At 34.4% G+C, this 17,845-nt stretch overlaps 1 protein-coding gene across 1 annotated transcript; it reads left to right on the top strand.

Moving 5' to 3' along the window:
- The first annotated feature begins 10,804 nt into the window (after window positions 1–10,804).
- Window positions 10,805–16,851, top strand: LOC119069805 (fork head domain-containing protein FD4-like). The gene is made up of 2 exons (XM_037173962.1): window positions 10,805–13,007; window positions 16,448–16,851. Exon 1 carries the CDS (start codon window positions 11,364–11,366, stop codon window positions 12,330–12,332), a length of 969 nt encoding a protein of 322 aa, XP_037029857.1. The 5' UTR covers window positions 10,805–11,363; the 3' UTR covers window positions 12,333–13,007; window positions 16,448–16,851.
- The last annotated feature ends 994 nt before the right edge of the window (window positions 16,852–17,845 follow it).

Genomic DNA, 17,845 nt, shown 5'->3' on the forward strand with positions numbered 1-17,845 from the left:
GAAATTTTGAAAAGAAAGAAAATAATTTCTGAGCATTTTTTAATTCATCCCAGTTGATCCTTTACCTCACGCCCAAGAGCCATACATACTATGCATTATATATTAGATGGATCTGATAAGCGATACCTATACCAAATCCAATTTGATCCAATTTGATCGATTTGGCTACATTTATCTTTTTCTCTACACCGCAGCACCATCCGCAATGAATGAAAAAGTTAACTTTCCTTCTGCGAATGGCTTTGGGATCGTCGTTGAGAGAAGTTTTCTATCTTTAGCATTACAGCTGATTTTTCCTCTGAAGAAATGGAACCTCTGAAACTGTCCAGCTGGCAGGAAAATTTTAGTTTCGTTTGTTTATTGAGAGTAAAACGGCGCCGATTCGAAGGAAAGTTTCAATATTCATCTATGTCATTGAAAGGCAGCCGATTTGTTTTCTGGAGAAATGAAACCTTCGAGCAGTTACAAATTTTCGTTAAATTCCGTAATGGGAGGAAAATATCAGTTCCATTTACCTCTTGCACGAGAAACGGCACAAAGTCTTCAAACATGGAACTCATATTCGAAGGAAAATTTTTATTATTCGTCGATTATCATTGAAAGAACAAAGATTTTTTGCCACAAGAATACCGTACTGCGTACAGCTGGTAACTGTCATCGAAATCGATGCAATAGTCCAATCTACGACCGACTCAAATAAGCGAATATACGATGGAATGTAGTTAAGTATCATATTCCGAATTTTTATGAATAAGCTCTGGACGCAACGACACATAAGTATACATGAATTGAAGATATTGTTGGTGTACGTTAGGACCAAATTCGAGAACCGAGAAAGCGTTAGACACATTACCTTTAGACATTACATATACTCTCGGTATCATCTATAACAGTTGATTCTTCATCCTATTATTTACAACGTTTACAACGTTATCTGCGTCGTCATCTGCAACTACAACCGAAGCCGAAGCCGATTTCAAAAACTGTCTTGTCCGATTACTACTGTACCTGTTTCGCTGAACCTAACAGATTTTGAAAAGAGAGCAATTTTAAAATCGATTTTCAATTGATACAACTGAAATGGTAAGTTTCTTATTCCACTAAATCTGTTTAATGTTCAAATATAAAAAAATATCGACCCGTTAACAGACAGCTTTAATGTTAATTTAAAATTGAAAGCGCCAATGGCAGACTCATAATGGAGAAAAGTTTGCCAAGCTTTTGTCGCTCATTATATCTGAATGTATGCTAGTTTTTACATTGCCAAGAAGAAATATCTACAATAACCGAACATTCTAAAAGCAGCTTTCCTAAAATAAAATTTTAAAAACCAGCGCAAGCCCAGACTCAATCCAATTTGATCGTTTTCTGAATGGAATATGCATCCATACACGATTTCTTTATATTTGCAAGGTACAAACCACTTTTCGGGTAAGTTTTCTCTCATAATAATAGAGATGGCGCACAATACGCGCAGTTACATCCATAGAAAATGGTGTGAATATTCGCTATTAACGGAAGAAGTGTGTCCGGTATTTTTTAGAATTTTGTTTGGGTAAATATTGTGTTCTATAATGTGTGTTCGACCTTGACGTAATTGGTTATTTCAGTAAAGTGTCCAACATATTAGGGAAATTACTATTTTGTCGTATTTTCTCAAAAGTTGACGTAAAGCGTGTAAATTTTAAGTTAGAGTTTTATATGGTGACATTACTTATAATTTCCACATTCTGCGTCAACTTAAATCGCAATCTATTTAAAAGACTGTTTGCGCAAATGACGTATAATTTATCAGTCAAATTATAAGTTGGAAATTGTAAGTAACCTTCCAGAACTCTTTGCCTATGACCGGTCATTTAAATATGATAATCACAGAGTTTATTTCATTTTTGACTTTAAGAGCTTCCGAGCGTACGCTGAAATTGTAGCCTACATTTGTGCGTTTCGAAATTTTTGATCGCTGATATCTTTTTACGAGAGCCCTTTTTGAAAAATGTACGACCACATTTTCGAGTAAAAATATGTCAGCTTTGAATAAAAAATAAAATTGTCTGTGAAAGTTCCATGTGCTTTGAGAAAAGTGTACCTTTGATGCAAATTTGGGGCATCGGTACAGTTTTCTCAAAGCACATGAAACTTTCACAGACAATTTTATTTTTTATTCAAAGCTGACATATTTTTACTCGAAAATGTGGTCGTACACTTTTCAAAAAGGGCTCTCGTAAAAAGATATCAGCGATCAAAAATTTCGAAACGCACAAATGTAGGCTACAATTTCAGCGTACGCTCGGAACCTCTTAAACGACCTAATGAAATACAAATGCCAAATATATTAGCATATTCGTAGCACAACAAATAGTTTACTAAGCCAATGATTTCATTACAGTGTCAACATCTACTTTGATAGCCAACGATATTTACGATATTTTTGAGTTATCAGTTAGCTCCAAAGCCGTTGACAAATAAATCAATTAAATTAAATTAAATTAGTGCTAGACATTGGGGTGCTCCAACCTCAAATTAATTTTATGCAATTTTATCGAGTTCCGTTTGAACATGCATTCTGTTCGAGATTCTGCCAGGTATTGTCGCCTATTCTTGTAGCTGCTGTCAATTTTAGATTTCTTACGACTGTTCAGAGCAATTTTTTGAACGTCAGAGTATTTTTAGGGGCCTGTTGGTTATTTATGTGCAAACAGTCCTGAGCCAAAATAGTACGACAATTGGTCGTTAATGAGAAAAGACCATAGGTCGGAAATAGTTACTTATGCCACCGAGTGACATAAAATAGCATTAAGGAAGCGTTCATAAAAAACGTTTGTATTTTTCCGTGCTATTCCCCGCCTCTTGTCTGCAATTTTTCACACGAAAGAGCATTTTTGTAGACACCAATTATTTATGAACTCAATCACAAACGTTTTTCTCAGAAACGGAAGTCTTACTTTAAAAAAGTGTGTTTAGCGTGTAAGTTTTTTCGGAGTTTTTTTCTAATTGAATTATATAGCAAGAGGACTAATTAGTAATTACTGATCAACTAACTAATTGATAAAGTTTCAAAAACACACGAAACGACAAACTTCAACTGTTTTCTAAGTTTTCAGTTATTGGTTTGTTTTAATAGAAACCACACTTCATTTAGTATTAATTGCTCGCTATTGATACATAATTTTGGATTATAAGTTCTAATATTCCATGAAAATAATTATTTCTGACTTTCCAGCAGTTAAAAATAGTAAAACGAATTTTCCATTGGATACAACAAGTCTATAACAACTATTTTAATGTACATTTTCCAATCACGCACCGCGAAACAATTAATTATTTATTTAGAAAACCGATGGAGGTCATCCAATGAATTAAAGTTCCAACCTTTGGATATACTGGAAAAAATTATCGAATTGATAAAGTGAACATAAAACAATCATAATTGAAGCCAGGTACAGTATACATGATACAGACACACTTATACATTATATTCTCAAATAACGTATTGTTGTAAGTTCAAATCGGATTTTCCGTGTAAAGAGACAATTGATTGCATGTTCAAAGAAACGATGGCTATTTTAAAACTGTGAAAATGTGAGTCTAGTCTCTACCAAACTTGATAAATTGATGATATGTGTGTAGAGATGTCTCATGTTGCTGTCCAACTAATGTTCTAGAATTAAATTGGTTCAATAAACCGTTTCTTATTTATATCGAAAGAACTTAGACGTAAAGCGTTTCTTGTCCGTCTCGTATAATAAACAGTTCAGTTTTCTGTTCATACCTTGCCTATTTAGACGACAATATCAAGAAAAAAAAATTGTTCAAAATTTCATTCTGCAGTTTCGCCAATCACAGACAATTCTCTTTGTCAATTTATTGTTTAAGAGTGATATCGCCAAAACTTGAACCAATTTGAAAACAAGGGTTCGGCGATCCGGGCGAGCTATAGCGCGTTGGATTCGTCTTTCAATTCTAGACAATACGTATCTTTTCCTTTTTGCTATTAATTGTGTACTTTTGGTGTAAATTGGTAAAATGCAGGCACATGTCATAGGGTAGGGAAAACACTTTTTTAGTATTAACTCGAGGTAGACGATTTTTTAAAAGTTGAAATGTTGTGCGAATGTGCGCCTCTAAAAGACCTATCATTAGAGTATAGGCACGAGTCGGTGCCACTGTACGTTCGGGAGTAAACAATGAAAGTATGGTCGATTTTCGCACAGTACTGCTGGCCTGCAACAGAACATTTCCGTGAAACCGACTATGGGGTGTTGTAGCTGGACACACTCACTATCATCCCACGTAAACTAAACCTCAGAAAAATTGTGTTGCATTCCAGGAAGTTGCACGAAGTAAAAAGCTGCCCAAACTTAACCAATTTTTTCATAGTTTCGAGTTCAACGAACGGCGTTAAAGTCTGATTGTGATCAAAAATTGTCCTTAAGTTATGCTATTTGCATTTAGTGATCATATCATGAGTCTAGGAACGAACAATGCCATTAATCTTTGTCTACACTCAGCTAGAGTGGCTTTTTTCCGTATGTCTAAAAATTTCAATTTTAAACCGCCTCAAAATATGGTATTAATTAGCTGATTCCAAAAATATGTTTTTTCTAATTTTTGGAATCATTTTAGTGATCCGGAAAAATCGTCAAAGTTTGTATGTAAAAAAAATTTTCCCATATATTTCCATACAAACTTTGACGATTTTTCCGGATCACTAAAATGATTCCAAAAATTAGAAAAAACATATTTTTGGAATCAGCTAATTAATACCATATTTTGAGGCGGTTTGAAATTGAAATTTTCAGACATACGAAAAAAAACCACTCTGGTATGTATAGACAAAGAATAATGGCATTGTTCGTTCCTGGCCTCATGATATGATCACTAAATGCAAATAGCATAACTTAAGGATAATTTTTGATCACAATCAGACTTTAACGCCGTTCGTTGAACTCGAAACTATGAAAAAATTGGTTAAGTTTGGGCAACTCTTTACTTCGTGCAACTTCCTGGAATGCAACACAATTTTTCTGAGGTTTACTTTACGTGGGATGATAGTGAGTGTGTCCAGCTACAACACCCCATAGTCGGTTTCACGGAAATGTTCTGTTGCAGGCCAGCAGTACTGTGCGAAAATCGACCATACTTTCATTGTTTACTCCCGAACGTACAGTGGCACCGACTCGTGCCTATACTCTAATGATAGGTCTTTTAGAGGCGCACATTCGCACAACATTTCAACTTTTAAAAAATCGTCTATCTCGAGTTAATACTAAAAAAGTGTTTTCCCTACCCTATGACATGTGCCTGCATTTTACCAATTTACACCAAAAGTACACAATTAATAGCAAAAAGGAAAAGATACGTATTGTCTAGAATTGAAAGACGAATCCAACGCGCTATAGCTCGCCCGGATCGCCGAACCTAAGTATTGATTTTCCCCAAAATTGGTTCAAGTTTTGGCGATATCACTCTTAAGATGTCGTCTAGTCTCGTTTTTTTTCTTCAAGATTGTACGATCGCGCCTGGATTTTGACTGATATCCGCTGCAACTGGGAAATTGTAGAACGTCTTGCTCATATTTTTTCATTGAAAGCTTACACGTCAGTGAAATTTAGCCGTTTATCAGCAGGTCCACTCATACAAACAAAACCGTTAAGTATTGACAGGTGCAGGCTTGTCAGTGGTAAAACCATTTAAAGATATATGAGCGAGCAGTATTATTTGAATGAGTGGATCAGCTGAAAAACATTTCACTGACATCGACTGTACCAATTTTACTAATTATTTTCTTCGTGGCTTCACATATTTGGTCGAGTGCGTCGAAGGCAACCGGGGAGATTAACTAATTCTGTTTCCATTTAAGGCAGTGGTTTTGTGTAAGACGTTCGGATTGATCTTTGTGGATATTACAAGATACGATGAGGTCAATGTTTCCCTTAGAATAGTTTGATTTAACCTACATTTTGATGTATATCAAGAGAACACTACCCATTTTCTTTTGTCGTCGCTGCTGATAGCCGATGACTACCCGTTTCTGAAGTGAAACGCTACTTGAGTAACATAAATTGATATTGACAAACGAATGCTTTGGAGTTTTTTTTTGAATATTAAGTATGTGAATGATTGCGATGATACTGTATGACCGCAACATCCATCAATTTGGTATTCTATTAAAATTGGTATTTTGTCTTGCAATATTATGTGCGGCAGTTAATGACTTCTGAAGCAATCATAGTGTTCAATCAATCAATCATCAAGTTAGTGTCGATCAAGTATTGAATTTGTTTCGTCGTTTTACACACATAATTATAGGTCACAGCTATATACTGTTGTGAAAAAAGGACCTATAAGCGCATTAACCAAATTAATTGGTTTGCCTACCAAAGATTAAAAACAACTAAAAATCCAATATGTAGCCTTAGAAGTTAATAATAAATCAAAAAAATGTTTAAAAATAAGGAATTTAATTACCAAAAAAGAGCGAAATCATTCCATGTCTCGATACATGAACAGAAAACACCCTCTGATCAATAATTCCATCTCGACTACAAATACGGCACTACAGTCCTGGTGTCGTAATAAAAATGTTTAATGGAATCGAATCATAAAAGTCACATTAAAATTTTAATGATTACACCAACAAAATGCTATGCTATACCCTCGGCCATGCCTCTTTATTTACACTCGCTTAATAGAAACTGGTTGAAAAATATTTGTAAATAATTTCGTGTACACTCTAGTTAAACTGAAAACAGAAATAGAATTACAACGACTTTGTGAATTAATTACAAAAAAAATGGAGAGAAAATTGAAAAAGACATTCAGGTTCCCACAATTTATTATTCAAATAAAAAACGCTTCGTTTTCAAAGCGGCCTTTGGTTAATATGCAAATATGATGACTCTTTGCTACTGTAATGTCCATCAAAGCAGAATCGCATTGTCTTATGAATAAGTTTCTTCTGAAATTCTTTAACGAAGTTTTAATCGAATAATCAAACAATCTCTGGGGCAGTGGATATTTTCAAGGTTCTGAAGGAATGGTTTATGGCCCGTTTGAGTTGATCAAGAAATTCTCTAATGGCTCGTTCTGTTGTCTACTAAAAAATGGATATGTAAAATTGAATTTTAAGTGAACGAGTAGCTGAACAAATTAGCCAAGAATTTATAATGAGAATAGGGGCGATTTAAGCTGGATAGAAGTTGTATGTTGTTTTAGATGGTCGAACATGTTTTGTATACTCAGGTTGGGAAGACCACCGTTCTTTTCAATTGGTGCAACTGCATAAAAAATCATTCTGGAGCTCACACTGTTTTGTTTGCAAAGCTAAGTTAACGACAAATAATGTTTCTCAATTTGATATGAATGATAAATAACTGTGCGATTTCATTAATTCACCTTTTCTCTGGTTAAGACTCTACTTAAGAGCTTAGACAAGTTAGAAGAAACGTTTGTTTAATGTTCTTATCTAGTCTGTTTGCTGGTAAATTTTTCAGAATTTTCGACCGTACGAGTGTTAAAAATCACGATTTCCTATTTCGTGTTTATAACGACTATGAATCTCTTTATTAGTTGATGTCAGCAAGAAAATACTTAATTACGATAATTGACTTCAGGTAATCTAGGGTAACTAAATTGCTACCAATGACCCTATTTACTAAATGGTATTTAGCTACGATTTACTCGATAGGATAATTGAGTATTTATCAGACATTTAGTGATTATTACCTATAATAGTGACGACCATTTATGACCATTACCCATAACAAAACTTACGTGAGAAAGTAGTCTGCTATTGAACAAATGTCACCCACGTTCACCCATGTTCCTTAGAAGTTAAAGTAAAGACTTGTCATTTCACTTAAATCTATTACTTCAATGTCAATACATGTTAACGTTAGGTAACACTTTTTGCCTCTAACTTCTGTCTAAATCTCTCTCACAAGGTCATATGGGATCTTGTGTCGAACTTGGATGACCAAGCAACTAGCTCTTAGCTGAGATAGAGGCACTGTCTCATGCTTGAGCTGCGAAGTCTCATAACTTGTAGTGATATCGAGAAACAGAATAAAGAAGAAGGTTCCCAATATCAGTTTTGCTGGCTGCTGAAGCAACAGCGAACTAAAATAGTCCACGACTACACATTACCAATTGACGATATAAATGATCTCGAAAGAAGTTACCGCATTTCCGTTTAAGAATTATAAAAAGTGTAACAAAAACTGTCATAATTTTCAAATGGAATACCACAGAAAATAACGTATTAGCATATGGACGGGGTTTCGGTAGATTCTTTAAATGAATATTAATTAAAAAGGAAACAGAGAAACAATAAATAAATAAACTGTTTAATAGCCTCATCACTTACACCTCGTGTCTTACAAGCGGCTCCATTTTGAAAATAATGACGATTGTTCAAATTAGAATAAATTTCCTTTTCAAATCAAAGAAGAATTTTTTTAATTTTTTTTATTTATTAAATACCAACACGTCTGCAAACCCATTTATAACGAAACTAAAATATGCTAAATTACCTTTATATTAATTATTTCTTCCGAGGTGATATAATGCTAATAACAATAATCTCTTTAAGTGTACCGAAAGCCATTACAAAGCATATAATACACCATTTTCATCGTGCATTAATATGCGCTGTGTTTTGGCTTATATATATATGGTGTGTGTATCTCATTCGGAGATGGTGGGTTTTATTTACAAATAGGATGATTGTAATCTTGTTAAAGTATCATAATAAACAACATAATGTGTATCGCTATACCTTACTCAACTCAAACAGACTTAAATGCTTTACGTTTTTTTGGCTCTGGGTTGTAAAGCGAACAGAAACAAAAAACACGAAAAAAGAATTGAAATGAGAATTTAACAGAAACGGACTTGGAAACACTTACGTCTTACGTAAACTTCGTTCTAAATTTTACTCGATTACTATTTAAGATTGGAAGGAAAAGTGACAGAAATATGGCAAATTAGATGTACTTATGCTACATGCGTCGAAAACCGTACTTTTCGTGTTTCAAGCTCTACTTGAAAGTCTAGACTTCGTGTGTTTATTGACCACGAAATCTTTACTTTTCATCTTTTTACTCACGTAAAGTTCTATTCCATTTTATAAATTGTAACGAATTCATTTTCTAAAATAGATTTAACGAGTGAATTCATAGATTCGAGTGATTGAACATGGTGAATGACAAATGTAGATTTAGTTGGCCTTTACATTGATAGTGCAATTATCGAGTCTTTTCTTTTCATATAGGAATTGTCAACTGATTGATGCGATGGTCCATTACTTCAGTAGTTTCAACAAGCATTTTGCAATATAAGACTACAATGGCCAGATCACATCACTTAATCTGTTGTTGTTGCTGTCGATAACAGATGAAGTCGAAATTTTAAAAACTGAGAAGTTAAATTTGAATTCAATTATTGGATTGAAATGTGTCTTAGGCGTTTACCTTCAGCTATCAGCAACGTTCTGCTCCTAGCATGAACACTACTTTGACAAATGTCCAATTTGGAGGCATTTGTGATGAGAGCTACCGCTTAAGAATGATTGTATGGTGTGTTTTAACTCATACAATGAAAGCAAGTCATCTATCTTTACGAAAGAAATGCAGTGCCTGCTGTGACTTCATCAGCCTCCAAACATTTCTTATGTCCATGCTAGGAGCAGTGCCTTGCTATTAGATAAAACTGTCAGTGAAAAGCTTGTACTGCAACTCGCAAATCAAGGATTGCTACAATTGTTTTCAATGGATATTTGAAAAATTTCCATGTGCGGTTATGATCACTATTTCTTTCTATTCTATTTGGAACGAATATTAAAAAAAAAATCTGAATAAAGTGAACTCGAAAAATCCAACAATTGAAGTAGTAGATTCTATTGACGACAGTCTGTGCTGTAATTTTTAAGGATCAACAAAACACTAAACGAGGAAGGTGGACGAGATTCACGCCTTCCACTTTCAATATAATGGAGATGAGGATTATTGTTGTTGGTGTTACGTACTTTTTGAATACCAACTTCAAATTCCAACATACAGTTAAAAGCTTAATTTCCCGTTCAAACAAAAATTTCGTCAGCCGTCGTAAGTTACGGAATGTCGCAACTTATTGCTAACTTTATGTTCAAAGATCAATTGTTTCTTCGAATACAACGGAACTAGACTTTGACGCAGAGCCCATTCCAAAGTTCAGCTCTGTCCAGGGTGCATCAAATTAAATATTCCATTTCACAGATAGGATATATGTGATGTAGTACATACTTATATGTGCAATATTAAGGTATCGTATATTACCACCATCGTATCACACACCATACCTCTATCTGCCTTTAAGTACAATTTTATCCAATTTTACGGTGGATAACTGGTTTTCACGAAAGCATAATGCTAAATCGACAAATTCTTATTATATGTGAGACAAGCACTGAGTATATGAAAAAGCATACAAAAGCAGAATAAAAACATAAAGTAATATGTTCGCTGTACAACACAATAAACAAGTTTGATTTATTTATTAATAATCCCCCAATATTGATTTTTTTTTCTTCTTCTCCGTTCATCATATAAACGAGTTTGTTGTGCTAACAACATTGTTGTTATGCCCCAGCCAATAGACATGGTATCGGTATATGGAAAAAAAATATAAAGATAAACTCCGCCCATCCCCATTTGCGACTGTGTTGCTAACGTCATGCTCAGTACATGGTAAACCAGAACCCATTTGCGTTGCTCAGTCCAATTGAATTGCGGATTTTCTATTGAAACAAGGGAACTCCGTTACCACGCCTTAACAACATTTTAATACCGAAAAAGGTATAATTCTGCATTTCAACACCTCTCTTGTTATGATATAACAGTTTATAACAAACAATTGTGCATATCGGACTGTGTGTGTTGGAGTGTTGTTGTCGAATGATAGGCCAATATTTGTTTTCAGTCCGTACACTCACTGGTGTACCCTTTTTCGTTTCAGTCGCGTGGTAGCCAACTACAATCGAGAGAAACAAATGAAAGAATGTGGTAGCTAAATAATTGTTTTACGGTGACAAATAAAATTAAAAAAAAAAAAATAGAGAAAAAGATGAATTCGCTTAAACTGTATCAGTCTTTTGTGGGAATATCAGTGCAACGTCGGTCGTGCTCAAAAGAAGATGATTGTGGTTGTACTAAAAACAATTTTTCAAGTGTTTCGCTTAAGTAATTAATTTAAAACTAAAAAATCATCGAAATTTTTCAATAAATTTACCTTTCGGAAAAGACGTAAAAACCTAAAGAGAAAATCTCTCAATTTATTCTACGAAAAACCAACAGCAAATAAATTTCCTTTTCGACAAAAATCAAGTTATGCCTCGTCCATCGAGAGAATCGTACGGGGATCAAAAGCCACCATTTTCGTACATTTCTCTGACAGCGATGGCGATATGGAGTTCGCCGGAAAAGATGTTACCATTAAGTGAAATCTATCGATTCATCACCGAACGATTTCCGTATTATCAGAAAAATACGCAACGCTGGCAAAATTCGCTGAGGCACAACTTAAGCTTCAACGATTGCTTCATCAAAGTTCCTCGACGTCCGGATCGGCCGGGCAAAGGTGCATATTGGGCACTGCATCCGCAGGCATTCGATATGTTCGAAAATGGCAGTTTGTTGCGAAGAAGGAAGCGCTTCAAGTTACACAAATCGGAAAAGGATATTTTAAACGAAGAACTTGCCGCTCTAGCCAACATAAATCGTTTCTTTTTCTCACCAACACATTCGGCCGACCATCCATCATCGTTTGTGGACGGTAACGGTGGTGGTGGTGGTTCGGTGGTGCAACCACCATCGCCAATTTTAACAAATACTTCGCCAATACGACCAACTAGTCCGTTGGGTGCATCGCCTGGAGCAACGGCGATCGGCTATCATCCAACCGAAACTCAAGTTCGGCCGAAACGTTCCTTTACTATCGAAAGTCTGATCACACCGGACGGTGGCAAAGAAAAATCATCATCCAAGCATGCAATGGCGAAAACGGATGCCGCTCATTTAAGAACTGACAAATCCTCATCCCGACAATTTCAACTAAATCATCCGATCGCTTCACGCAATCCAGCCGCTCTACCGTTCATCCAATATCCGCATCCGTCTCTGGGCTACGAAATGCCCATTCATCCGTTACAGTTAATGATGACACCGCTGGGCAGTGGCGGTGGCGGAGGCATGCAACCAAACTATTTCAATCAGGCAATGTATCCGACCATTGGCAGTCTGCAGCAACATGGTCCTGATCTCAGTCGCATAGGACCGGCAGCGTTACGGACCGTATGACAAATACCGTAAAAACGCGGGGGTGAGAGAGAAAGAAAGAGGACACAGAATATGGAGACACACACACACACATACATACACGATTAGTGTAAAATTATTTGTTTTTAATTTTGTTTGAAAACATTTAAACAAAAGAGGCTGTTTTATTAATTAATTAAATTAAAATGAATGTTATATCCTATATGAAAAATATTATCCTATATATTATAATCCTAATTTGAGTGAATTTATAATTGTGCTGAATGTCACTTGACCCACACTACCTACTACTTATAACATTTAACTTTAATTTGAACATATATCAAAGATGAAGATTTTTTTTTTAAATAATAATTTATTTTAAACCAGAAAATACTTGTGCGCTCTCTGCTTGTGGTAGCAATCAACAATTTTATTCAACATAAAAATGAAAAAAGAAAAAAATATTTATTTAAAAAAAAAAACAAAACGAACGAAAATGAGAGGAGGAAACAATTATTTGTGAGAACAATTTTCATTTCTAAATGATAATATAGACGTTGTGCCAATTTTAATATATATAAAAAACCGATGTTTTTAACAATGTAAATATAACATACCTGCAATGATAACAAAAGATATTTATGAACAGAAATGAAAGTAGAGAAAACACAAGAACCGTGGATTCAGAATGGGACAATCACGAACATTTATAAAGTTTGTCTTTTTGAACGATTTTATATTTAAAAAAAAAAATGAAAAAAATCTTGCACCCTTGCATGCACAACATGCACGAAAAATTAACAAACAGTCAAGTTAAAACGTAAGTTGAAAACATTTCCTAATTTATTTATTTTTCATTATTAAATTCGCAGAAATATGAATTCCGTCATGCTTTTCAATGAACGTCAACACAAGGTATGGTTGAATGTCAAACTTTGTATGGAGCGGAGGACATAGCGATTTTATATCAACAAACTCACCTCTCTTGAGAGGTCAGTTTGTTTATATGAAATCCCCATGTCATCTGGTTTGTATGAACAGACCATACCTGGTTTATACTTTCATTGATGCTTTCTGATTTAGGAGTTGTGATGGACATTTTGTAATACATATATTTTGTTCAGCAAAGGAGCAACCTAGATTCCGTATGCTACGAAAGTGCAAATCTAGTTCTTCATTTGTCAAATATGTGGATTACAAATAGAGATAACAAAACTCACAAATCAGTACTCATGACGAAACTCACTCTTCTTCGACTATAATTACATCAAGACCGTATACTGTTGAGGAGGTATAATAGCCATCCAAATTTTCAAACAAAATTATTCACCTCCGATGAAGAGGTGAAATTTTTATATAAAGAGCGGGTGTCACCTTTGTATCTGTATTGAATATTGTCATCCGTAAGATTAAATAGCTTTGAATAAATAAAACGAATGGTTCCATACACAACGACATGAGTACCGAACTTCCTTTGTGCTAGAGGTCAACTAGAACCAAAGAAACGTTTACATTCATAGCTGTGTGAAGCCATAGTTGTATACTGTTAGGTAGATAACGTCAACACAGATACTCGAGTGCCACTCTCTTTCCATATAAAAATTTGACCAGGAAGTGAACAATTTTTTGTTTTTAACGGGCCACCGTGCATTTAATAAAATAGCTCTGATGCGATGGACGTTACATCTCCAACAGAATAACAGATATGATGAAGCTATGTTTAAAAAGTAATTGAGAAATGTTTTCAAATTGAATTTTGACTGATAAACTTTAAATTTCTTCATAAATTGTTGTAAAGTAATAGATTACTGTAAAGCCCACGAGAAGCATGATTTCATACTTCTCAGGAGGCTAATCACTCTCATCACTCTCTTTGGTCTGTCATATCTTTAACGCAATATTTCGCCTTGTAACTCACACTTCTTCTAAATTGAGTAAAAACTTTTTAAATTGGCCACCATACTGTTTTAAATGCTTGGCCGATTGAGAATAAACGATGTTCAGTTCGATATGTCTGTTCGCTAAAAATTCTCGATAATTTTAGATTTCCTGTGAACTTATTATCGACCTTGGTTGCGAGACAGTTGTTCATAGAAAATAAATTTCTATTCGATTCTTGATTCGGTTGGTTTTTTGCTTAAAAAATATTCACGACCTAAGACCACCACTGATATGTATTAGTTCTTTCAGAGTCTAATTTTGAAGAAATTGTTTTTTGAATTTCGGGAAAATTTAAGAGAATCAGGAAAATTTCGAAAGGTATTTCAACTTTTCACAGACGACAAGCAAACCACCAAAATATATATTTAAATCTTTCACTTCACCACATTATACTCAGATGAAAATATGATGATCGAAGGTCACTCAAATATCTATAATTTTGGATATTCAACTCATCATGTAGAACTGTACATCATCGCTACCATTTTATTCTTAAGCTTTGCTCAATATATTCAATCGTAGTGCCCCCAACACTTTTACAAGTACAAAGTGAATCTGCAGTTTTGTTTTCTTTCGTCTTTTTTCATAATCACAGTCATTACGTTATTATTTACCCGAATGGTCGCGAATGGTTTATTAATTACCAGGTGCACGTACAGCCACTACTTATTGATTTAATGCATAGCACTCTCTTAATGACTTCATATTTTAGATGAAAACTGTAGATTGGGCGACAAGAATGAAAATCTCAATTTTGAATTGGAATTCCGTTAGTAATTTAAAAGAAATTTCGTCTTGCTTTTGGCAACAATGAGTGAAAACTACATCATCAGCTTTAGACCCTTAGTACTGTCCTACGGACACAAAATCATTTTCATGCTTCGGGGCCGAAAATGAGGGCAATTTTTCAAATTTTCTCGGGTTTTCTGCCCCTTGCATGAAAATTCACATGTTTGAGACGGTTGATTTAAGGCACTTTCGCCTTTGGACCTCACTTCGTTCGGCCTACAATCCTCGAAACTGCTTAAAATCAATCGTCCAAAACAGGTATACAAATGACAATTACCTCATCGGTTTTAATATATTTTCTACTATAAAGAGAACGTTAACCAGCGGTCACCGCTTATTTTTGTCATGGCTATCGCTAACAGATGACAAGCCGTTTTTGAAAGGTATATTTTGAACATCTCCTGGGCTATATTTATGAACTTATTGTCATTATTCGACAAACTTGAATATTCTGCGAGTATCAGCGTTTGTACTTCACATTTAACGCAAAGTTTATTTTCCCTGTCAAAATATTGAATTTAATTCCGTATCACATTGTCACATTACATTATTGTTGCTATATATGGACGGCCATTTCTTGTTAACTAGAAAGTGGCTGGTTGATTGCACATACGTTTTTAACTTTATTTGTAGTGCTAAACCAATGAAGTTCACTATTTAATGGAACATAAAGCATCTTATGGGAGCTAATTCCATTTAGATGGAAGTTAATTCGTACTTATGCATAAATGTGATCGTAAAATCTGCACACCAGTATAAACTCGGCACGACTGCCAACATCTCATCTTAGTTTTGCCATTTATTTTTATCGATGAACAGCTGACCCTATCATCGCCTCTCAAATAAATTTTAACGATTTCACGATGTGTTAACAAGCAATTGGTAAATTTATTAGGAATAGCATCGGCACTGTGGATATTTACAGTTATTGAAGTTATTTACAGTTTCCAAGGACGGAATATTTTCTGATGACTTAACGTTGTTATGGTTATTACCCTACCATGATTCTATTTCGATTCAGGAAGTTTTTTCAGAACGATTTTATATTCTAGCGACTTGTAGTGAATTATTTTGATCCTTTTGCATCACTTGACAATGTTTAGGGATCTACACAACTCTTGAGGAACGAAAATTCCCCTTTTGATTATAAAATTTATTGTGAAATTTGGTTTTTGTGGTGGTCGTAGTACAGTCAATCCTCATCTGATACTTAACTTCTTATGCATTAAACATGAAAAATTCTTTTTGTCCTGACAGATGTCCACGTGTATTTTGATGTAACCATCCACATTCTGAATGCACCAAAAAATTTAGGTTCTTTCGCAGTAACGTTTGGCCGGTCGATTAGAATTTAAATTTTTTGGCGCAAAAGATGCGTTAGCAAATAATATCAAAACGACACACAAAACAAATGTTTTTTTCAGTTGAATTCAATGATATCAATTAAAATGTTTGTCCGTTTTTTATTTAACAATTGCAATTCGTCCTGAATCTACTGTTTTGCATAATATATTTACCACAACACTGTTTGTATATCCGAATAAATGTTTTGAAAAAAAGATGACTGCGGTAGCAAAATGAAGCATATGTGAAAATGAACCAATTAATTGCAATTCGACAAACAAAGGGATATATTCATCAAAATGAAGTCCCAGTTTCGTTTTTGTTTCTCTTTTTTTTGGTTTAGTTGTAAGACACGTTTAATAAGCTAATTACAATAATTACAATAATTACAATTTTACTTTATTATGCGGTTGGTTTGTATAGTCAGTCTAATGAAATAATATCCATCTATTTAAACGAAGAAAAATATATATAAAAGTCAAAAAATGTATGAAAAAAATAAACACGCAATTTGAATTACCTAGCAACAGAAGAAGACGAAGAATACAAAAAAAAAATGAATTGAGAACAATGCACAGGATCGTCGAGTACATAATGCGAACATTTTCAAATGAAAATAAAAATGAAGGATGGCACTTACATAATTGCACCAGGTGAGTATGGTGTGGTGAAATTTTATAGTTGGGGAATCGAATACGATATAAACGGATTTCCGCTATTGAAATAAATGATAATCAAGGAAAGTGATTTCTAGTTTGCAATCCAATAGAACCCTCTCACAGGGCGTATTCTAAGGGGTTTATCTTCCCGAACATCCCTAAATTCCGGAAAGTTCCTTAAAAATTCCTGAAAATTCCTTAATCGGAAATAGAAGTCACTATTACACTCCAATTCACTTTATTCATTCCAAATGGGTTACCAAAGCTACGACATTTCCGTATGTATCATAAGGTGTATATCATATGTGGAATACAACGCACGGATTGTAAATCGTTGAGAAAGTTAGTTGTTTATTTTCGCCTGTACCTTTAAAACTTAATTGGCTGGCTTACTGAATCAAAATAGCTATTTTGCTAACTAGTTAGTAAATGGGCTTGTTTTGCGCACTAGAACACATCGTGTTACTAAATTGACTATCTTTGCTAACTAGATTGGTGCTGAAAATTATGAATTTTTTCAACTTACAGTAGATAAACGACTACTAGGTCCCACCTTTTGGGCGGGTCAGCTCACTTGACTGACACTTTTCTAAATGTATTTTTGACATATTCATGAAAACTTGTCACATTTAATACATAATATATTTACCATATTAATGACTCCACGCAAATGACAGTAAAATTTGACAACAAATTTTTTTCTTGGAAACCATCGAAGGTGGAATGATTTTTGACCACTTTTTGAGCTCTCAATTAATTTTCTTATAAATTTGCAATTTTCAAGATTTTCAATCAACCTCAAATCATAAATAAAATATG

The sequence above is a fragment of the Bradysia coprophila genome (genome assembly GCF_014529535.1).
Source record: "Bradysia coprophila strain Holo2 chromosome X unlocalized genomic scaffold, BU_Bcop_v1 contig_39, whole genome shotgun sequence".
NCBI lineage: Eukaryota > Metazoa > Arthropoda > Insecta > Diptera > Sciaridae > Bradysia > Bradysia coprophila.

Excerpts from the sequence above, each read along its gene's own strand:
- LOC119069805 (XM_037173962.1), top strand. The coding sequence starts at position 11,364 with ATGCCTCGTCCATCGAGAGAATCGTACGGGGATCAAAAGCCACCATTT.